This window comes from Gadus morhua, chromosome 22 (genome assembly GCF_902167405.1).
Source record: "Gadus morhua chromosome 22, gadMor3.0, whole genome shotgun sequence".
NCBI lineage: Eukaryota > Metazoa > Chordata > Actinopteri > Gadiformes > Gadidae > Gadus > Gadus morhua.
This window is the reverse complement of record NC_044069.1, coordinates 9447666-9470212: the sequence shown is the minus strand read 5'-3', so window position 1 is coordinate 9470212 and position 22547 is coordinate 9447666. Positions and strand designations below refer to the sequence as shown.

Here is a 22547-nt window from a genome sequence, read left to right as displayed (position 1 = left end):
TTAATCCAAGAAAAGTTTCAACGAACAACAAAGTACCAAAAAAATAAACATCTTCTGATATGAAATGGCCTAACTCCGTTAAACTCGCTGACACGCCGGTCTGTGATACATAAGATCAGACAGCCATGTTAGAGACATGGCTTTCTCCATTAAGCTGCTGTTATCAGCAGGTTGAGGAAGGTGTGGTCTGTCAAACTCGGTCATCCTCACTATAAGAATGGTACCGAGTATCGACAGTCGCCCTTTACTCCTGACTTCTCTTCAACTCCACAGCTCTCCTAGTTGCCGACAAGATGGCCCATCTCTCAACCCTTTTCAAATACTTGGACGAACACCAGGATCTCTATGTTGAGGTGAGCGATTGGACCTTCTTCATCCTCAATTGTGCAATTACTGTGTCGTTTAGTTTTGTGTCCCGTAGGATATTCATGAATATTCGTTAAAACAACAAATTAATGATTTGCTTTTTGTTTTGTTCTTCCCAAGCGCCTGGCGGAATGGGTGGCTGTCCAGAGTGTATCTGCCTGGCCGGAGAAGCGTGGGGAGATCAAGAAGATGATGGACATAGCAGCAAAAGACATCGAGAGACTGGGGGGCACAGTAGAGATGGTGGACAACGGCAAACAGAAGGTGAGCCATATGTTGCAATTTCACCTTTTATCTACACCTGGTAGGCCTATTTGTTGATTAATAGCCCCACCAATAGGAAAACACCTGAAAACAGATCGATTTTTATTTGCATCCGTCTTGTTGAATTGAAATCTTTAATATCGTCGTTGTCCTTGTTGCTTTAGAGATTTACATGGGGTTGATTTAAATAACCATGGGTACATTTTTCTTAATTTATTGCAATCTGAATCAGAAAGAATTTTAGGCAGATTATAAATTCTGTGCATACGATTTGGTTCTGATATGTTGGTTAGGTTGGTTAAGGAAATTAGACAGAGGTCAAATGACTAAAAGCAGCCGTATAATTCAACAATGAAATGAGATGAATGCAAAACTATCTAAAATATAGATAATAAAGAGGGCACATTGATGGTTATGAAATGTTTTTTTCAGCCTGTACCGGATATTTGTATTGTGTTGAGTAGGTACCTATAATACATTTAGCCTATTCGTGACGAACGGGGGATTTTACCCCGGCCCTTTACATTTAAGCTAACAGATATATATATTCTAAAAATAAATAAAAATAAATCATATAACTTCAGAATAATCTGGTGGCGGGCCAGATATTATGTCTGGCGGGCCAGTTATGGCCCGCGGGCCGCCATTTGCCGGCCCCTGCTTTAGATGATGGTGATGCTTTTTGTCCCTGTCCAGCTTCCATCCGGGGAGGAGATCCCCCTGCCCCCCATTGTCCTGGGCCAGCTTGGTTCTGACCCGGCCAAGAAGACCGTTTGTATCTACGGTCACCTGGACGTCCAGCCGGCCAAACTTGAAGATGGCTGGGACACGGAGCCCTTCACACTGGTGGAGAAAGACGGTCAGCACCTATTTATTACATCGCAGTTTTTATGTTTCCCTTTTTTTGAAGCCCAGGGTTAAATTTAGGATGGTTTGTTAGTTCTATTGTGAAAACGTCAGATGGTTCTGAGCATTGTTGGTATGTAGTTGGACGAGTTTGGTCGGAGTTGCGGGCCATGCGTGGCTGCTGATTTGTTTAGCTTTATATATGCAAAAATATTCCATTCGGCTGTGGTAGTAAGTGTGTTGTACTTTTTGTAGCATAGTATTTAGCATGTGTCTTCTCCTTTGGAGATATTTAACCAAGCTAGATAGGAGCGTGACTATTGGATTAAATTTAGGATGATCCACTCTCACACACAAAAGGCTAATTTCCACTACAGTAGTGTTTCAGTCCCTTGCCTCTTTATTACTAGTACCAGTGGTGAGAATAGACAAATTGTAAATCAACTTTCGAGTTTATGAAAGGGTCATCGCTATACCACTATAGTAACATCATGTGTATATTTTGTACCTCTTGCCCATAGGTAAGCTCTTCGGAAGAGGGTCCACAGACGACAAGGGTCCCGTGCTGGCCTGGTTCAACTGCATAGAGGCGCACCAGAAGATCCAGCAGGTATGGATGCCTCCTGTGCTGTAACTGGTTTATGTTTCACCACTGTTACATAATGAAATGTTCTGATAGAATCAAATGGAATCCTTGGCGGTTATTTAAGGGTGTGACCAGGCTCATACCTACGGTTGGCCATCGAGAACCGGTTTCAATTTAGAACCGTGTGAGCATTGACATTTTAAGACTAAGCATCTACGTAGTAGTAATAAAGCAAATAAAAAGAAAAAAACAGGCAATAAGAGTGAATATAATTGTGAAAAATACAGAATATTAAAACGTGAATCTTGTTTTTTTTTTAAATAGGACCTTCCCATCAACATCAAGTTCTGCTTTGAGGGGATGGAGGAGTCTGGCTCAGAGGGTTTGGATGAGCTCATCTTCGCCCGCAAGGACACCTTCCTGAAGGACGTGGACTATGTGGTCATCTCAGACAACTACTGGCTGGGCAAGACCAAGCCCTGCATCACCTACGGCCTCCGAGGCATCTGCTACTTCTTCATGGAGGTTCACTTTCACTTTCTCTTCTGGTTGCTGATTTATAAAATGTTTATGTTCATTGTGTTTCTGGACCCGTGTGGCCTAGCCTTCTGTGAAATAGTTGTCAAAATAGAACCCTCTGGCTAGGAACTGTAAAGGGAAACAGAAAAGTGAATAAAACACAATCAAGAGCCTGGCATCAGTGTTGAATGCCATAACGACAATGTATATTATTACATCTTTCTTCACGCTAGGTGGAGTGTGGCGATAAGGACCTTCACTCTGGCGTGTTCGGCGGCTCCGTTCATGAAGCCATGACCGACCTCATCACACTTATGGGTGAGTTCAAACCTATATTTATGTCCAAACCTATAAAACATAACTGTTAGTTTGTTTTATTGAAATGCTTCTACTAAATAACTTGATAGTGCAGGTTCTTATTATACTATGACTATATCACACTTTCCTGACTGTAGCTACCCCTCAGCCAAAATTTGCTTCTTACTGTATTTGAAGAGGGATTAACTACATCTGGCAACCCATTTAAACCCATACATTATGCCCATGGGAATAACTAAATGGCAACATTTCCTTAATAGAGGACTTGAAATCTTTCTACAGGAATGCCTACAAGCAGCTTGTAGACATTGTGGGTTCTGGGGTTCAAACCCAGAACATTTCCATGTCTTGAGACACCCTAAGGGACCTGTACCACCGTGCCCCCACCTTATGAAGATAGTACCCACGCCTCTCCCGATGTTTATAATGTGTCCACCCAGGCTCCCTGGTGGACAAGAAGGGGAGGATCCAGGTGCCAGGGATGAACGACAGCGTGGCTGAAGTCACCGAGGAGGAGCAGCAGCTTTACGAGAAGATCGAGTTCGACCTGGGAGAGTACTGCAAGGATGCGGGCGTCCACAAGCTGCTGTACTCCACCAAGGCAAGCAGGGCTTTGGGAATTACTCAGAATCAGGGAGAGAATTAGAATCAGAGTTGTGATGTCACAGGCTGTGATGGAGTTCTACTTGTGTGTCCCATGATCTTAAAGGACAATTCCGGTATGTTGAACATTGAGCCCCCTTTCTGGTTTGTCTAGGACGAAATAGAGTGGTTAACACCGAAATTTGGTCCTGTCTCCAGTATTTGGCTTATTTCGAATCGCTCCTACCTGCTTCACAATGGCTGGCTATGGGCATTCACAAACCTGTCCTTAAAACACCCCTCAACGTTCGTTTTCAGAAATGTGAAACTCGTTGAGTGGTTACTGGTGTTCGTTGATGTTCCTCATCAAGTATCGTAGCGAAATACAGCTTCTGTCGTGTTTTATTTGGCATTTTGTAAATCGGCATATTGTAAATGAAACGGAAACTTGACCGGAAACGGGAAGGGGGGCTGGTTGTAGTCTTTTCGCTCGGTTCTAGCCCTACTGTGTATACGGAGAAACGAGTGAAAAGACTACAACCACCTCTCCTTTCCGAAACGGGTCCAGTTTCCGTTTCATTTACAAAATGCAGATTTACAAAATGCCAAATAAAACACGGCAGAAGCTGTATTTCGCTACGATACTTGATGAGGAACATCAACAACATCACTAACCACTCCATGAGTTTCACATTTCTGAAAACAAACGTTTAGGGGTGTTTTAAGGACAGGTTTGTGAATGCCCATAGTCAGCCATTGTGAAGCAGGCAGGGGCAATTAGAAATTAGCCAAATACTCGAGACAGGAACAATAGTAAAGATTTCGGTGTTCACAACTTTATTTCATTCTAGACAAACCAGAAAGGGGGCTCCGGAATTTTCCTTTAATATCATAGTAATTGTGGTAATTATTTAATGAAGGAGCAAATCCTCATGCACCGCTGGAGGTATCCATCTCTCTCTCTCCACGGCATCGAGGGGGCGTTCTCCGATGGAGGGGCCAAGACGGTTATTCCCAGGAAAGTCATTGGAAAATTCTCCATCCGCCTTGTCCCGGACATGGACCCTGAAGTGGTGGAGAAACAGGTAGCTAACCACATACAAGAAGCCTTGTGACGACCCAGGTTTGAGTCTAACCTGCTAGGCATAGCATATCATCCCATCTCTTGAGAAGAGAGGGAATGAAAAGTATGTCATTCCCTCTCTTTCAACCCCCTTTCCTCTATCTTCACTCCACCTTCCAGAATGGCACACACCCCTATTCAAATATCTTTACAAATATATTTATTTAAAATGTCATTAAAATTACAAAAAGACAAGAGTGTCTGCAGGTAATATTTATTATGCAATGTTTTTTTATGCAATGAAGAATTAAATTATTTATCAGTACAGCTAATTTTGCACTAGCTGTTTTTCATGCTACAAGCATCTTAAATGTTGTACTTCTTCATCCTGTCCTGTCCAGGTGGTAGATTACATCCAGAAGAAGTTCTCTGAGCTGGGGAGTCCCAACAAGATGACGGTCAGCATGGGCCACGGTGCCAAGGCATGGGTCTCCGACTTCAACCACCCTCACTACATGGCAGGTCGCAAGGCTATGAAGACAGGTATACCCTCCACCAACAGAGAACTATTTGTGTTGATCATTGCGATCTATCGGTAACAAATTTAGATAATGTCTTCTAATTCTCCATCTCCCTCAAACCACATTACCTTTTATGTTCATTGTAATATTTTTTTTTTCTTTGAATTGTATGATCTTTTTACTTAAAAAATCACTATATCGGGATACATGGATTAACACTTCTCTACCCACTACGATCTAATTCTCCAGATAACCTTGAGGGAATAATAACATTACTATTATTCCCTAACTGTTTCTTATGTGTTACATTGTAGTGGGTAAAGAATTGAAATATCCACTCAGGACCTCAGACAAACAACCAGGGCCCTCATCATTTATGGAGAAAGTAATACAGTTAGGAGGGACCTTGTGGCCATTTAGTTTTCTCTCATTTCCCGATGTTCCTCAGTCTTCGGCGTGGAGCCGGACCTGACCCGCGAGGGCGGCAGCATCCCGGTCGCGCTGACCTTCCAGGACGCTACGGGATGCAACGTCATGCTGCTCCCCCTCGGGTCCTCAGACGACGGGGCCCACTCTCAGAACGAGAAGCTCAACAGGTACGCTTTCTATTGAGGTGTTTTGAAATACTCATGAGGACTAAATAATGAGACTTCTATATTCCAATACACTCTGTTTTGGTCATTGGAACTATGGGGTAGTCTAGTGGTTCGGATGATTGACTCCTAGTCCAAAGGTTCTGGGTTTGATCCCCCATGTTTTTAGTATCCCTGAACAAGATGTCCTAACCCCTACCGGTTCTGAATGCACATTAATCCCTTACCTGTACCAAAAATATGCATCCATCTACACAGAATATGTTGGTGTGACAAAGGGACTTACATTGACATCATTATTAGGTTTGCTCTGAGGTGAAGGGAATTAATGCCCTCCATGGCATGTTAGAGACATGGATAACATTACATATCCTTTGTTTTTCTCTTTCTCCCTCAATTATCCAGGACCAACTACATCCAGGGGACCAAGATGCTCGGAGCATACTTCCATGAGGTTTCCCTACTGGAATAAATGGAGTAAAACAACACGGCAATCAACTATCAACTCACCTGTTGACTATGTATCATGGAGTCTTCTGCCACCTCCCTTACTGACCTTGGGGCTTCAGTATTACACAGTATTGAACGTCCTTTTAACAGCTACAGCAGAGTCTTACAATAAAGTATATTTTTCCCTTTGTACGAATTGGTGAATCCTGTGTATGCTGTTGATAATTGGGTGCATAAATGGTCGTATTTTTCCATACTATACTACTTTATCTATTAAAATCTAGCAGCAAAGATGAAAAATTAATTGAGCCATCACAAAAAACAAGTTAATTGTGCCTTCTGTGACAACAAAAAGGGATTGATGCCAACACTTTTAATGCTTGGCAAAAGTTACTCCTTAATATATATTCTGGCAATATATATATTGGCATAATTTATAAACCTCTATAACAGGTGTTTCAGTTGGCCTGTTCAAACTGATTTTGTAGTCTGGGAGTGTTAAAGCAGTAGGACACTAAGTCTAAGGATTAGATTATCCTGCCAGCTTCATGCAGTGATTTCATTGGGCTGTATATCCATTTTAGCATCCTAAATGTGATCACTACTATGGGGTTTTGACTTGAAACATAGTGATGGCTAAACCACCCTGTGATATAACTTGCAAAGTCAGCTTATCATGGGGTCATTTTGAAAGATTCACTCGCCGGTACAGAGAGGGCGCAATTTAGTGACCATACTGGTCGTTCTTTTTCGTGGGTCTATTTCAATTTGGTAAGATTTACATCATCCTTCAGCCTGGCTTGAAGAACTAGTAGTGCAACTGTGCAAGCCATCACAAAATAAAAGAAGTGTCGCTATCTTCTATATAAAGCCTTGCCTTCCCCATGCTTTCGTAGCCTTCGATCAGGCTACAGCAGGACCCGCAGTTACGATGGATCACTTGGACATCAGCTGAGGAGGCTCACTTAACGTTCTTCATCTAAGTTACACCAGGGGAACCAGTGGCGATCTTAGCCCTTTGGGGGCTCCAGGCGAACAGTAATTTAGGGGCCCCTGCATCTACCGGTCTATTGTACCTTATGTCGCATAATGAGATACTCCATACAAGGGATGAACAAAAGTCACTATCCTTCTTTCATGCAAATGTTAATTATCTATTTACAAATTGAGAATAACATACAAAACAATAAGATTAGTTATGTTGACACATTACACTGACTGTTAACCTTATGTCATCATTTACCTGAGGGTTTCCAGTAGGTCACAGCAGCTATATGCTGTGACCTACTGGAAACCTACTGATAGCTGCTTCCAGCTATCAGTATTTTTCCTGTGCTCTTCAGACCTTTCATGGTTGATTAGATGCATTGCAAGGTTATTCCAGTGTTTAAATCCTTCCTCACTCAGTTGTTTTTGTTTTCCAAAAAGGCAACAACAAAAGCAAAAAAAACGGTCTGCACTTTCACTAGACTAACCAAGACCTGTTCACCCTCTCATCATTTTCCCTTACTATGTAATAGTATGCTTTTGTGAATCTGCGGCCCTTGGGCCAGAGTGCTTGGTCATCCACTAGAATATGTGTGCGCCTGCCCAAGACACAGCAGCTTGGGCCAGAGTGCTGGGTCATCCACAAGAATATGTGTCTTGCAGTCATTGTTATCGTTATTGTCATCAATTTCAATAACCGAAGTGGAAGAAGGAGAATGAGCAATATTCACTACCAGTTGTGCATCATCTCCGTCAGTTTGTTGACACACGTCATTAGCATCGCTGCTGGCTGAGCCAGAGCCACTTGGAATGAAAGGAGCAGTAACGTGACAGCAAACGACGTTGAGGGCTGCTCTTGAGCCGCCGACGGTCCCGCTAACACTGCGGTGGCTGTAAAAAAGCTGGATAGCTTTGGCAGCATTGAAAGCAAGTCCTGCCTTTGGTCTTTCTTCTTATTTTTATCTGACCCGCTTTCGTAAGATCGCTTCATGTTTCACTCGATTTATGTCTCACTCGATTTCTCTCTCTCTCTCTTACCGCTTACTGTTTTGAATTTGACATCATTTCTGCATACGCGTGATGAACGTGATGCGCGTAACATGGAATAGTCCATGTAGTGCGGACTGAAGGGGGGTGCACACGGAAAGATCGTCAAAATATGAGTAATTAGACATCCCGATGCTACTATTGTGAAGAGATTTTTATAAAAATAATAAATATGGGAACAAAATATATGCATTGGGGCATTTTGGGGGCCCCAAAAACCTTCTATGGGGCCTGGGGCTCCAGGCAAATGCCTGGTTTGCCTAATAGTACGGCCCGCCCCAGAGGGGAACCAAAACGAAACCAAAAAAGAGCTAACTGACCTGCACCGCATTAAATTAAATTTCCTGCCAACTATATGTGACAAACATTATCATTGACATGTAGGAAGATATGAATGTCGCAATTTCTTGTAGTGCAATCCTGAATATATTAATCCAAGAAAAGTTTCAACGAACAACAAAGTACCAAAAAAATAAACATCTTCTGATATGAAATGGCCTAACTCCGTTAAACTCGCTGACACGCCGGTCTGTGATACATAAGATCAGACAGCCATGTTAGAGACATGGCTTTCTCCATTAAGCTGCTGTTATCAGCAGGTTGAGGAAGGTGTGGTCTGTCAAACTCGGTCATCCTCACTATAAGAAGGGTACCGAGTATCGACAGAGTCGCCCTTTACTCCTGACTTCTCTTCAACTCCACAGCTCTCCTAGTTGCCGACAAGATGGCCCATCTCTCAACCCTTTTCAAATACTTGGACGAACACCAGGATCTCTATGTTGAGGTGAGCGATTGGACCTTCTTCATCCTCAATTGTGCAATTACTGTGTCGTTTAGTTTTGTGTCCCGTAGGATATTCATGAATATTCGTTAAAACAACAAATTAATGATTTGCTTTTTGTTTTGTTCTTCCCAAGCGCCTGGCGGAATGGGTGGCTGTCCAGAGTGTATCTGCCTGGCCGGAGAAGCGTGGGGAGATCAAGAAGATGATGGACATAGCAGCAAAAGACATCGAGAGACTGGGGGGCACAGTAGAGATGGTGGACAACGGCAAACAGAAGGTGAGCCATATGTTGCAATTTCACCTTTTATCTACACCTGGTAGGCCTATTTGTTGATTAATAGCCCCACCAATAGGAAAACACCTGAAAACAGATCGATTTTTATTTGCATCCGTCTTGTTGAATTGAAATCTTTAATATCGTCGTTGTCCTTGTTGCTTTAGAGATTTACATGGGGTTGATTTAAATAACCATGGGTACATTTTTCTTAATTTATTGCAATCTGAATCAGAAAGAATTTTAGGCAGATTATAAATTCTGTGCATACGATTTGGTTCTGATATGTTGGTTAGGTTGGTTAAGGAAATTAGACAGAGGTCAAATGACCAAAAGCAGCCGTATAATTCAACAATGAAATGAGATGAATGCAAAACTATCTAAAATATAGGTAATAAAGAGGGCACATTGATGGTTATGAAATTTTTTTTTCAGCCTGTACCGGATATTTGTATTGTGTTGAGTAGGTACCTATAATACATTTAGCCTATTCGTGACGAACGGGGGATTTTACCCCGGCCCTTTACATTTAAGCTAACAGATATATATATTCTAAAAATAAATAAAAATAAATCATATAACTTCAGAATAATCTGGTGGCGGGCCAGATATTATGTCTGGCGGGCCAGTTATGGCCCGCGGGCCTCCATTTGCCGGCCCCTGCTTTAGATGATGGTGATGCTTTTTGTCCCTGTCCAGCTTCCATCCGGGGAGGAGATCCCCCTGCCCCCCATTGTCCTGGGCCAGCTTGGTTCTGACCCGGCCAAGAAGACCGTTTGTATCTACGGTCACCTGGACGTCCAGCCGGCCAAACTTGAAGATGGCTGGGACACGGAGCCCTTCACACTGGTGGAGAAAGACGGTCAGCACCTATTTATTACATCGCAGTTTTTATGTTTCCCTTTTTTTGAAGCCCAGGGTTAAATTTAGGATGGTTTGTTAGTTCTATTGTGAAAACGTCAGACGGTTCTGAGCATTGTTGGTATGTAGTTGGACGAGTTTGGTCGGAGTTGCGGGCCATGCGTGGCTGCTGATTTGTTTAGCTTTATATATGCAAAAATATTCCATTCGGCTGTGGTAGTAAGTGTGTTGTACTTTTTGTAGCATAGTATTTAGCATGTGTCTTCTCCTTTTGGAGATATGTAACCAAGCTAGATAGGAGCGTGACTATTGGATTAAATTTAGGATGATCCACTCTCGAACACAAAAGGCTAATTTCCACTACAGTAGTGTTTCAGTCCCTTGCCTCTTTATTACTAGTACCAGTGGTGAGAATAGACAAATTGTAAATCAACTTTCGAGTTTATGAAAGGGTCATCGCTATACCACTATAGCAACATCATGTGTATATTTTGTACCTCTTGCCCATAGGTAAGCTCTTCGGAAGAGGGTCCACAGACGACAAGGGTCCCGTGCTGGCCTGGTTCAACTGCATAGAGGCGTACCAAAAGATCCAGCAGGTATGGATGCCTCCTGTGCTGTAACGGGTTTATGTTTCACCACTGTTACATAATAAAATGTTCGGGAAGAATCAAAAGGAATCCTTGGCGGTTATTTTAGGGTGTGACCAGGCTCATACCTAAGGTTGGCCATCGAGAACCGGTTCCAATTTAGAACCGTGTGAGCATTGACATTTTCAGACTAAGCATCTACGTAGTAGTAATAAAGCAAATAAAAAGAAAAAAACAGGCAATAAGAGTGAATATAATTGTGAAAAATACAGAATATTGAAACGTGACTCTTGGTTCTTTTGGGAATAGGACCTTCCCATCAACATCAAGTTCTGCTTTGAGGGGATGGAGGAGTCCGGCTCAGAGGGTTTGGATGAGCTCATCTTCGCCCGCAAGGACACCTTCCTGAAGGACGTGGACTATGTGGTCATCTCAGACAACTACTGGCTGGGCAAGACCAAGCCCTGCATCACCTACGGCCTCCGAGGCATCTGCTACTTCTTCATGGAGGTTCACTTTCACTTTCTCTTCTGGTTGCTGATTTATAAAATGTTTATGTTCATTGTGTTTCTGGACCCGTGCGGCCTAGCCTTCTGTGAAATAGTTGTCAAAATAGAACCCTTTGGCTAGGAACTGTAAAGGGAAACAGAAAAGTGAATAAAACACAATCAAGAGCCGGGCATCAGTGTTGAATGCCACAACGACAATGTATATTATTACGTCTTTCTTCACGCTAGGTGGAGTGTGGCGATAAGGACCTTCACTCTGGCGTGTTCGGCGGCTCCGTTTATGAAGCCATGACCGACCTCATCACACTCATGGGTGAGTTCAAACCTATATTTATGTCCAAACCTATAAAATATAACTGTTAGTCGCTTTATTGAAAAGCTTCTACTAAATAACTTGACAATGCAGGTTTTTATAATGCTATGACTATATCACACTTTCCTGACTGTAGCTACCCCTCAGCCAAAATTAGCTTCTTATTTGAAGAGGGATTAACTACATCTGGCAACCCATATAAACCCATACATTATGCCCATGGGAATAACTAAATGGCAACATTTCCTTAATAGAGGACTTGAAATCTTTCTACAGGAATGCCTACAAGCAGCTTGCAGACATTGTGGGTTCTGGGGTTCAAACCCAGAACATTTCCATGTCATGAGACGCCCTAAGAGACCTGTACCACCGTGCCCCCACTTTATGAAGATAGTACCCACGCCTCTCCCTATGTTTATAATGTGTCCACCCAGGCTCCCTGGTGGACAAGAAGGGGAGGATCCAGGTGCCAGGGATGTACGACAACGTGGCTGAAGTCACCGAGGAGGAGCAGCAGCTGTACGAGAAGATCGAGTTCGACCTGGGAGAGTACTGCACGGATGCGGGCGTCCACAAGCTGCTGTACTCCACCAAGGCAAGCAGGGCTTTGGGAATTACTCAGAATCAGGGAGAGAATTAGAATCAGAGTTGTGATGTCACAGGCTGTGATGGAGTTCTACTTGTCTTGTGTGTCACATGATCTTAAAGGACAATTCCGGTATTTTGAACATTGAGCCCCCTTTCTGGTTTGTCTAGGACGAAATAGAGTGGTTAACACCGAAATTTTGAATATTGGTCCTGTCTCCAGTATTTGGCCTATTTCGAATCGCTCCTGCTTCACAATGGCTGGCTATGGGCATCCACAAACGTGTCCTTAAAACACCCCTCAACGTTCGTTTTCAGAAATGTGAAACTCTGTGAAGTGGTGTTCGATGATGTTCCTCATCAAGTATCATAGCGAAATACAATTTCTGTAGTGTTTTATTTGGCATTTTGAAAATCGGCATTTTGTAAATGAAACGGAAACCTGACCGGAAACGGGAAGGGGGGCTGGTTGTAGTCTTTTCGCTCGGTTCTAGCCCTACTGTGTATACGGAGAAACGAGTGAAAAGACTACAACCACCTCTCCTTTCCGAAACGGGTCCAGTTTCCGTTTCATTTACAAAATGCAGATTTACAAAATGCGGCAGAAACTGTACTTCGCTACGATACTTGATGAAGAACATCAACAACATCACTAACCACTCGATGAGTTTCACATTTCTGAAAACAAACGTTTAGGGGTGTTTTAAAGACAGGTTTGTGAATGCCCATAGCCAGCCATTGTGAAGCAGGCGGGGGCAATTCGAAATTAGCCAAATACTCGAGACAGGAACAATAGTAAAAATTTCGGTGTTCACAACTCTATTTCATCCTAGACAAACCAGAAAGGGGGCTCAAGGTTCAAAATGCCGGAATTTTCCTTTAATACCATAGTAATTGTGGTAATTATTTAATGAAGGAGCAAATCCTCATGCACCGCTGGAGGTATCCATCTCTCTCTCTCCACGGCATCGAGGGGGCGTTCTCCGATGGAGGGGCCAAGACGGTTATTCCCAGGAAAGTCATTGGAAAATTCTCCATCCGCCTTGTCCCTGACATGGACCCCAAAGTGGTGGAGAAACAGGTAGCTAACCACATACAAGAAGCCTTGTGACGACCCAGGTTTGAGTCTAACCTGCTAGGCATAGCATATTGTCCAATCTCTTGAGAAGAGGGGGAATGAAATGTCTGTCATTCCAAAATCTTCAACCCCCTTTCCTCTATCCTCACTCCACCTTCCAGAATGGCACAAGCGCCTATTCAAATATCTATACAAATATATTTATTTAAAATGTCATAAAAATTTCAAAAAGACAAGAGTGTCTGCAGGTAATATTTATTATGCAATGTTTTTTTATGCAATGAAGAATTCAATTATTTATCAGTACAACAAAATTTTGCACTAGCTGTTTTTCATGCTACAAGCATCTTAAATGTTGTCCTTCTTCATCCTGTCCTGTCCAGGTGGTAGATTACATGCAGAAGAAGTTCTCTGAGCTGGGGAGTCCCAACAAGATGACGGTCAGCATGGGCCACGGTGCCAAGGCATGGGTCTCCGACTTCAACCACCCTCACTACATGGCCGGTCGCAAGGCTATGAAGACAGGTATACCCTCCACCAACAGAGAACTATTTGTGTTGATCATTGCGATCTATCGGTAACAAATTTAGCTCATGTCTTCTAATTCTCCATCTCCCTCAAACCACATTACCTTTTATGTTCATTGTAATTATTTTTTCTTCTTTGAATTGTATGATTTTTTTACTTAAAAAATCACTATATCGGGATACATGGATTAACACTTCTCTACCCAGTACAATCTAATTCTCCAGATAACCTTGAGGGAATAATAACATTACTATTATTCCCTAACTGTTTCTGATGTGTTACATTGTAGTGGGTAAAGAATTGAAATATCCACTCAGGACCTCAGACAAACAACCAGGGCCCTCATCATTTATGGAGAAAGTAATACAGTTAGGAGGGACCTTGTGGCCATTTTGTTTTCCCTCTCTCATTTCCCGATGTTCCTCAGTCTTCGGCGTGGAGCCGGACCTGACCCGCGAGGGCGGCAGCATCCCGGTCGCGCTGACCTTCCAGGACGCCACGGGATGCAACGTCATGCTGCTCCCCCTCGGGTCCTCAGACGACGGGGCCCACTCTCAGAACGAGAAGCTCAACAGGTACGCTTTCTATTGAGGTGTTTTGAAATACTCATGAGGACTAAATAACGAGACTTCTATATTCCAATACACTCTGTTTTGGTCATTGGAACTATGGGGTAGTCTAGTGGTTCGGATGATTGACTCCTAGTCCAAAGGTTCTGGGTTTGATCCCCCATGTTTTTAGTATCCCTGAACAAGATGTCCTAACCCCTACCGGTTCTGAATGCACATTAATCCCTTACCTGTACCAAAGATATGCCTTATAATTACAAAATAATAAAACTTAATAACAATTTAAATCATCCATCTACACAGAATATGTCGGTGTGACAAATGAAATTGACATCATTATTAGGTTTGCTCTGAGGTGAAGGGAATTAATGCCCTCCATGGCATGGTAGAGACATGTATAACATTACATATCCTGTGTTCTTCTCTTTCTCCCTCAATTATCCAGGACCAACTACATCCAGGGGACCAAGATGCTCGGAGCATACTTCCACGAGGTTTCCCTACTGGAATAAATGGAGTAAAACAACACGGCAATCAACTATCAACTCACCTATTGTCTTTGTATCATGGAGCTTTCTGCCAGCTCCCCAACAGATCCTGGGGCTTCAGAATTACACAGTATTGAACTTCCTTTTCTTGCTACACCAGCGTGTTAAAATAAAGTATATTTTTCCCTTGGTATGAATTGGTGAATCCTCTTGGTTTTCTGTTGATAATTGGGTGTATAAATGGTCGTACTGTTTCATACTTATAATTGATCTATTAATATCTAGCAGCCAAGAGGAGAAATGAATTGACTAAACACAAAGAACCAGTTACTTGTTCCTTCTGTGACAACAACAAAGGGAAGCCAAGTTAATGCTTGGCAAAAGCTACTCCTCAATATATATTCTGGCAATATATTCTATCTATAACGGTTGTTTCAGTTGGCCTGTTCAAACTGATTTTGTAGTTTGGGAGTGTTAAAGCAGTAGGACACTAAGGAGTAGATTATCCTGCCTGCATCGTGCAGTGATTTCATTGGACTGTATATGCATTTTAGCACCCTCAATTTGATCACTGCTATGGGTTTTTGACTTGAAACAAAGTGATGGCTAAAGCAACGTGTGATACAACTTGCATATTCAGCTTTGGGGTCATGTTGAAAGATTCACTCGCCGATACAGAGAGGGCGCTGTTTACTGACCATACCGGTCGTTCTTGTTCGAGGGTTTTGGAAAATGTACTATATCATCCATCACCCTGGCTTCATGAACTAGTAGTGCAACTGTTCAAGCCATCACAAAATAAAAGGAGAGTCGCTATCCTTTATAGAAAGCCACGTCTTCCCCATGCTTTTTTAGCCCTCGACCAGGCTAGAGCTGGACCCGCAGTTACACCGGATCACGTGGATATCAGCTGACGTGGAAGTTTAACGTGGAAGATCAATTTCTACGGCTCAATTAACGTTCATCATCTAAGTTACACTTGGGGAACCAAAACAAGAACTACCTGACCTGCACCTCATTCAAGTAAGGTTCCTGAGTGTCGACCACATGTGACAAACATTATCTGTATGGAGATATGCATGTCTCGCAATTTCGAGCAGTGCAATCCTGGAAATATACATCCAAGAAAAAGTTTAAACGAACGTCAAAGTACCGAAAAAAAACATCTTCTGATATGAAATGGCCTGTTAATTGCCTTAGACCTCCCGTTAAACTCGCCGACACGCCGGTCTGTGATGCATTAGATCAGACAGCCGCTATAAGCTGCTGTTATCAGCATGTTGAGGAAGGTGTGGTCTGTCAAACTCGGGTCATCCTCACTATAAGAATGGAACCGAGTATCGACAGAGTCGCCCTTTACTCCTGACTCCTCTTCAACTCCACAGCTCTCCTAGTTGCCGACAAGATGGCCCATCTCTCAACCCTTTTCAAATACTTGGACGAACACCAGGATCTCTATGTTGAGGTGAAAGATTGGACCTTCTTCATCCTCAATTGTGCAATTGCTGTGTCGTTTTGTTTCGTGTCCCGTTGGATATTCTATTAATGAATATTCATTAAAACAAATGAATGATTAGCTTTTTGTTTTGGTCTTTCCAAGCGCCTGGCGGAATGGGTGGCTGTCCAGAGCGTGTCTGCCTGGCCGGAGAAGCGTGGGGAGATCAAAAAGATGATGGAGATAGCAGCCAAAGACATCGAGAGACTGGGGGGCACAGTAGAGATGGTGGACATCGGCAAACAAAAGGTGAGCCAAATGTAATTTCACCTCTTAACAACACCTGGTATTGTGTTGATTTAATAGGCCTGCTCATAGTCAAACATCTCTTGATAAATAACCAGGTTCTGTTTTTGGTCGTTTTGACGAGGTATGCGTAATTATTCATCCTAATAATAGTCGTTATCCTAGCTTCTGATAGGTTTGTATTTATATAAGGAAATATGATGCATATTAAACATCAATATGCAAATTAATAGTTATGATGTGTTCTTGCAGCTAGCTTCTAAGAGATAGTTGCATTGCGTTTTATAAAGTACCTATAAAACATTTAGCCTATGAACCCTTATGATTATGATGTGTTTGTCCCTGTCCAGCTTCCGTCCGGGGAGGAGATCCCCCTGCCCCCCATTGTCCTGGGCCAGCTTGGTTCTGACCCGGCCAAGAAGACCGTTTGTATCTATGGTCACCTGGATGTCCAGCCGGCCAACCTTGAAGATGGCTGGGACACGGAGCCCTTCACACTGGTGGAGAAAGACGGTAAGCACCTATTCATTACATTAGTTTTTATGTTTCCCTTTTTTTTTAAGCCCAATTTTGTTTGGAGTTGTGGGCCATGCGTGGCTGCTGATTTGTTTAGCTTTATATATGCACACAATCCTATTTTTTGCAGTTTAAAGAATAAATATTCCTTTCGGCTGTGGTAGTAAATGTGTGGTTATTTTTGTACCATAGTATTTAGCATGCGTCGTCTCCTTTGGAGATATGTAACCAAGCTAGATAGGAGCGTGACTATTGGAGAACTGCTCAAAGTCCATCTGCAATACTTCATATCTCCTACTTCAGGCTAAGCTGATAACTACTACACATTTTGAAATAAGGGGTGTTGTTTAAAGAATAAAAAATCTTTAATGTATGTACATTTTATTCTGTCAAAGAAACTGAAACCCGTCAAATAATTGATTTCATGTTGCACAACCATCGACATTCCCTTTCCAATTCTTGGCCATATTTTGTACTCTGCACACGAGCATGGTGAAATAGATTCTTTTTTCTCATCATCATACTTGATGTGATTATTATCAAGTCCCATTGCAGCCCTAGCCCGACTCTACCTCCCTTTTCTCTAATCCAATGATTCACTGCTAGTGGTCATCACAACGGCCTCAATAGTGCCTCAATGTCGGTTACAGTTACAACCCTAAATTGCTTTCTGTTCTATTTTATTATCTGGTGGGAGTCAGTCAGCTGATGGACATTGCTACATTCTAGTGGTGTGATTATTTTCACATGAGTCAACATTATCCTTTTTTTATGAGGAAGTCTGTAGCACGTGGTAGGTGACTTTTAAAGACGCAATAACACGCACAGTCCAGGCTCTTTTCCGCTAGACATTAGTGTTTCAGTTCCTTTGCCTCTTTATTGCTAGTAACAGTTGTGGGTATGGACACATTTTTGGTATATCAACCCTTCCTTCCTGTCAGCTGGACTGTCTCTCTTCGTCCCTCCTAACCAGTTAGAGTTGCTGTGGTAATGGGGCACGTGAAGCAGTCAAGGTGACCCCTTTTGCAGCTTCTTCGGGCCGTCCGTGAATGCCACCAACTGTCAAGTTAATGAAAGGATCTCTATGTCCTTATAGTAACATGATGTGTATATTTTGAACCTCCTTGCCAATAGGTAAGCTCTTCGGAAGAGGGTCCACAGACGACAAGGGCCCTGTACTGGCCTGGTTCAACTGCATCGAGGCGTACCAGAAGATCCAGCAGGTATGGATGACTAGTTTGCTGTTATGGTTCTCCTCCGGCACATGTCCTGATGTTGGAAGTATCCAACTTGGCAGCCATTTTATTTGTTGTTCTGCAAGTTGGGGTCTTTTCCTTCTTAAAAATAAATATTAAACCAAGATATCTGACTAGAAACCTTTCCAACCTCATTTTTTGCACCTGCAAAAGGAGTATTTTTAATATGTTTTTTAAATACAAATGAATAGGAGTGAAAGTTATAAATCTAAATTATGACTATTGAAGCTCATTTTATAGTTTTTTTATAACAATAATATTAGCCTAATATAATATGATGACTATGACTCTTTATCTTTGGGAGATAAGATTATTATTGTCGTATTAGCTGACAGTTGTAATTTCTTTACTTTATACAGCTCTGACGGTCTAATCCTACCCATTTGAGCATGAGTGCCAATAGCTCATAACATTCAACAGTTCAGAGGTTAAGACTGACCCTTGAACAAATGTGTCACATCCTTCCCCTCCCCCACTCCTCTTGTTATGTCCTGCCCTGTCAGGTGCTACTATCTTTGAAAAACACACTTCCTCTCTGATGACACTCAATAAAGAAGATTGAATCCTTTTATTCATCAGATTACCAGTACAACACAGGGTCGATTTTAGCAATCTAGTCGGTGTCAAGCAAAGGCAAAGGAAACGATAACAGTCAAAAATATTAATGTCAAAACAAACATAATATTAACTTGAATCTTGGTTCTTTTGGGAATAGGACCTTCCCATCAACATCAAGTTCTGCTTTGAGGGGATGGAGGAGTCCGGCTCAGAGGGTTTGGATGAGCTCATCTTCGCCCGCAAGGACACCTTCCTGAAGGACGTCGACTACGTGTGCATCTCAGACAACTACTGGCTGGGCAAGACCAAGCCCTGCATCACCTACGGCCTCCGAGGCATCTGCTACTTCTTCATGGAGGTTCACTTTCACTTTCTCTTCTGGTTGCTGATTTGTGTTGATCTACTCTGCACTTTTGCATTGACTTGCGTTGAGATTTAACCATGAAGCACCCAAAGATATGACAGCAATCTTCTCTCTCGTTACTATAGCGATAGATACTGCTCTGTTCAGTTTTTTGTTGTTATCATTGATTGTCCCCAGCCTCACTTGTTAGTCTTTGAATTAAAGTGTTTGCTTATTTATAATGTAAAATGTAGTGGCGAAATGTATGTGTTTATTGTGAGTCTGAATTCAAATTAAAACCAACACTTTGTTTAAGAACTGCAATGGAAAACCGAAAAACTGAAAAGCTAATTTAGCCAAAATCATGAGTATGGCATCGGTATTGATTGCTATAAATTGGCATTATTATGTCTTTCCTCACGCTAGGTGGAGTGTGGCGACAAGGACCTTCACTCTGGCGTGTTCGGCGGCTCTGTTCATGAAGCCATGACCGACCTCATCACACTCATGGGTGAGTTCAAACCTGTATTTATGTCCTAAACGATAAAACGTAACATCACCCCCTTAGTTGCTTTATATTAAAGCTTCTACTAAATAACTTGACTGTGCTGGGTTTTATTATACCATAACTATGTCACACTTTCCCCACTGTAGCTATGACAAAATGTGCTTCTCATGGGGGATAAACCACACCTGGCAACCCATACATTATTGCAACATTAGAGGGTTAGGAGTCTTCATTCAGGGATGCCTACAAGTAGCTTGCAGACTTTGGGGTTTCTCTGTTTCAAACCCAGAACATTTCCATGTCATGAGACGCCCTAAGAGACCTGTACCACCGTGCCCCCACATTATGAAGATAGTACCCACGCCTCTCCCTATGTTTATAATGTGTCCACCCAGGCTCCCTGGTGGACAAGAAGGGGAGGATCCAGGTGCCAGGGATGTACGACAACGTGGCTGAAGTCACAGAGGAGGAGAAGCAGCTGTACGAGAAGATCGAGTTCGACCTGGGAGAGTACTGCAAGGACGTGGGCGTCCGCAAGCTGCTGCACTCCACCAAGGCAAGCAGGGTGGCGGGGGTCTATTTGAATCGGGGTCAGAGTATGAATCACAATAGGAATTGGATCCCCGATGTAGAATTGGAATCGGGATCATCGACTAAGCGTGGTTCTTAAACACACCCAAGGAGTTGGACACTGGTTTGAAGGCACTCTCAATTTATACAGAATATCACTTATTATTCCAAATAAGTCATTTAAAAAATATCAATATCAATGAAGAAAAAAAATAATACATTTTGTTAAATGGAGGTTATAGATTTTATGTGTTTAGTCTTTACATATTTAAATTTTAATACATTATCGTACACATACAGGTGAATTCACAGGCTGGGATGGCGTGATACTGGTATAGTTTGTCTAAATATCTTTGTATCATTTTTTTTTTTTTTTTTTTATTATTTCATGTAGGAGCAAATCCTCATGCACCGCTGGAGGTATCCATCTCTCTCTCTCCACGGCATCGAGGGGGCGTTCTCCGATGGAGGGGCCAAGACGGTTATTCCCAGGAAAGTCATCGGAAAATTCTCCATCCGCCTTGTCCCGGACATGGACCCCAAAGTGGTGGAGAAACAGGTAGCTAACCACATACAAGAAGCCTTGTGACGACCCAGGTTTGAGTCTAACCTGCTATGCTATGCTACATGTCATTTCCATCCTCTCTCATCTTTACTCTCCTGTCCATAAAGGCACACAAGCCTAATCTATTATCTTTCCAAAATGTTTATTTAAAATGTCCTTCTTCATCCTGTCCTGTCCAGGTGGTAGATTACATGCAGAAGAAGTTCTCTGAGCTGGGGAGTCCCAACAAGATGACGGTCAGCATGGGACACGGTGCCAAGGCATGGGTCTCCGACTTCAACCACCCTCACTACATGGCCGGTCGCAAGGCTATGAAGACAGGTATACCCTCCACCAACAGAGAACTATTTCAATATGATTATAATTGGGAGCCATTGGTTATGAATAATATCTCATATCTGGCTTATACCTCTCAAATCTCAATCTCCCTCAAACCACCTGTACTTTATATCTATTGTAATTTGTTTGTCCCTTTTCTATGAATTGTTTGATATTTTGAATTCTTATCTAAGTGCCTTTGAGTACCACAGCAATAATAATATTACTATTATTATCTCACTGGTGTATTATCTTGTTGTGTCTGGAGGAGTGAAAAATCCATCCAGGAGCTGAAACAGACAGACAACCAGGGACCTCATAATAATACAGTAGGGAGTGACCTTGTGGCCATTTTGTTTTCTCCTCCCTCAGTCTTCGGCGTGGAGCCGGACCTGACCCGCGAGGGCGGCAGCATCCCGGTCACGCTGACCTTCCAGGAGGCCACGGGACGCAACGTCATGCTGCTCCCCCTCGGGTCCTCAGACGACGGGGCCCACTCTCAGAACGAGAAGCTCAACAGGTACGCTGAGAGATTTGTTTCAAACATGGCTGTTTTCATGCCCTAAGGCAAGCCCTACCTGCTCCTTAATGACCTATATCTAAAATAAAAATCATTAAGAAAATGGTAAGATGCCTGATGAATGACAAAACAACAATATAATTACCATCTACAGTGAATATTTCCTAAACCAACTAAAAGTGACATCAGTATTAGGTTTGCTCTGAGGTAAGAGAATATAATGCCCTCCATGGCATGGTTGAGACATGGTAACATGACATATCCTGTGTTTTCTTTCTCCATCCATTTTCCAGGACTAACTACATCCAGGGGACCAAGATGCTGGGAGCCTACTTCCACGAGGTTTCCCTGCTTGAATAAATGGAGTAAAAAACAAGGCAATCAACTATCAACGCACCTGTTGACTATGTATTATCATGGACCCTTCTGCCAGCTGCCCTACAGACCTTTGGGCTTCAGTATTACACAGTATTGAATGTCCTTTACTAGCTACACCTGTATCTTACAATAAAGGCTAATATTTTCCTTTGCATGAATTGGTGAATCCTGTGTTTTGATTTTGATAGTTGGGTGTATAAATGGTTGTCTTGTTTCAACCGTATTATATACCTGAAGAAATGCCAGCAGAAAGGCAAGAATAATTGACCCAACGCACAAAAAGATCTGCCTAGTGTGTCAGCTAAAAAGGGACCTGTAGCCTACACTCTAATACTTAAGAGGATATATCTAAAATACACTCTTTAATATATATTATATTGGTAAAACTGATTGAAGCCATGAGTCCTGCTGACTACACTCAAATATGGTGTTCCAACACCTTTATAGAACTATCCGTTAAGCAAAACAAGGAGAATTCTTAATGAAAAACAGGTTGTTAAAGGAATAGTGTACTGTACATACTTTGACATATAGACATTAAAAGCCACTGCTC

General features: G+C 42.4%; 3 protein-coding genes across 5 annotated transcripts; all 3 read left to right on the top strand.

Annotated features, from left to right (window-relative positions):
• The first annotated feature begins 218 nt into the window (after positions 1-218).
• On the top strand, positions 219-6304 carry LOC115536314 (cytosolic non-specific dipeptidase-like). The gene is made up of 11 exons (XM_030348138.1): positions 219-353; positions 487-630; positions 1327-1489; positions 1998-2086; positions 2387-2587; positions 2815-2899; positions 3340-3500; positions 4402-4566; positions 4946-5087; positions 5514-5661; positions 6064-6304. The coding sequence occupies exons 1-11, from the start codon at positions 294-296 to the stop codon at positions 6128-6130; spliced, it is 1425 nt and encodes a 474-aa protein (XP_030203998.1). The 5' UTR covers positions 219-293; the 3' UTR covers positions 6131-6304.
• Positions 6305-8716: 2412 nt separating this feature from the next.
• On the top strand, positions 8717-14907 carry LOC115536313 (cytosolic non-specific dipeptidase-like). The gene is made up of 11 exons (XM_030348137.1): positions 8717-8926; positions 9060-9203; positions 9900-10062; positions 10572-10660; positions 10961-11161; positions 11389-11473; positions 11908-12068; positions 12975-13139; positions 13520-13661; positions 14092-14239; positions 14679-14907. The coding sequence occupies exons 1-11, from the start codon at positions 8867-8869 to the stop codon at positions 14743-14745; spliced, it is 1425 nt and encodes a 474-aa protein (XP_030203997.1). The 5' UTR covers positions 8717-8866; the 3' UTR covers positions 14746-14907.
• Positions 14908-15441: 534 nt separating this feature from the next.
• Positions 15442-22152, top strand: LOC115536310 (cytosolic non-specific dipeptidase). Of its 3 annotated transcripts, XM_030348133.1 has the most exons (12): positions 15442-15744; positions 16107-16186; positions 16322-16465; positions 16813-16975; positions 18113-18201; positions 18950-19150; positions 19562-19646; positions 20039-20199; positions 20608-20772; positions 20958-21099; positions 21469-21616; positions 21910-21976. In XM_030348133.1, exons 2-12 carry the CDS (start codon positions 16127-16129, stop codon positions 21974-21976), a joined length of 1425 nt encoding a protein of 474 aa, XP_030203993.1. In that variant the 5' UTR covers positions 15442-15744; positions 16107-16126. The 3 variants fall into 3 exon arrangements, with proteins under 3 accessions (XP_030203993.1, XP_030203992.1, XP_030203994.1); XM_030348132.1 differs by lacking the exon at positions 15442-15744 and having other exon boundaries at positions 16054-16186; positions 21910-22152; XM_030348134.1 differs by lacking the exons at positions 15442-15744; positions 16107-16186; positions 16322-16465; positions 16813-16975 and adding an exon at positions 17973-17991 and having other exon boundaries at positions 21910-22152.
• The last annotated feature ends 395 nt before the right edge of the window (positions 22153-22547 follow it).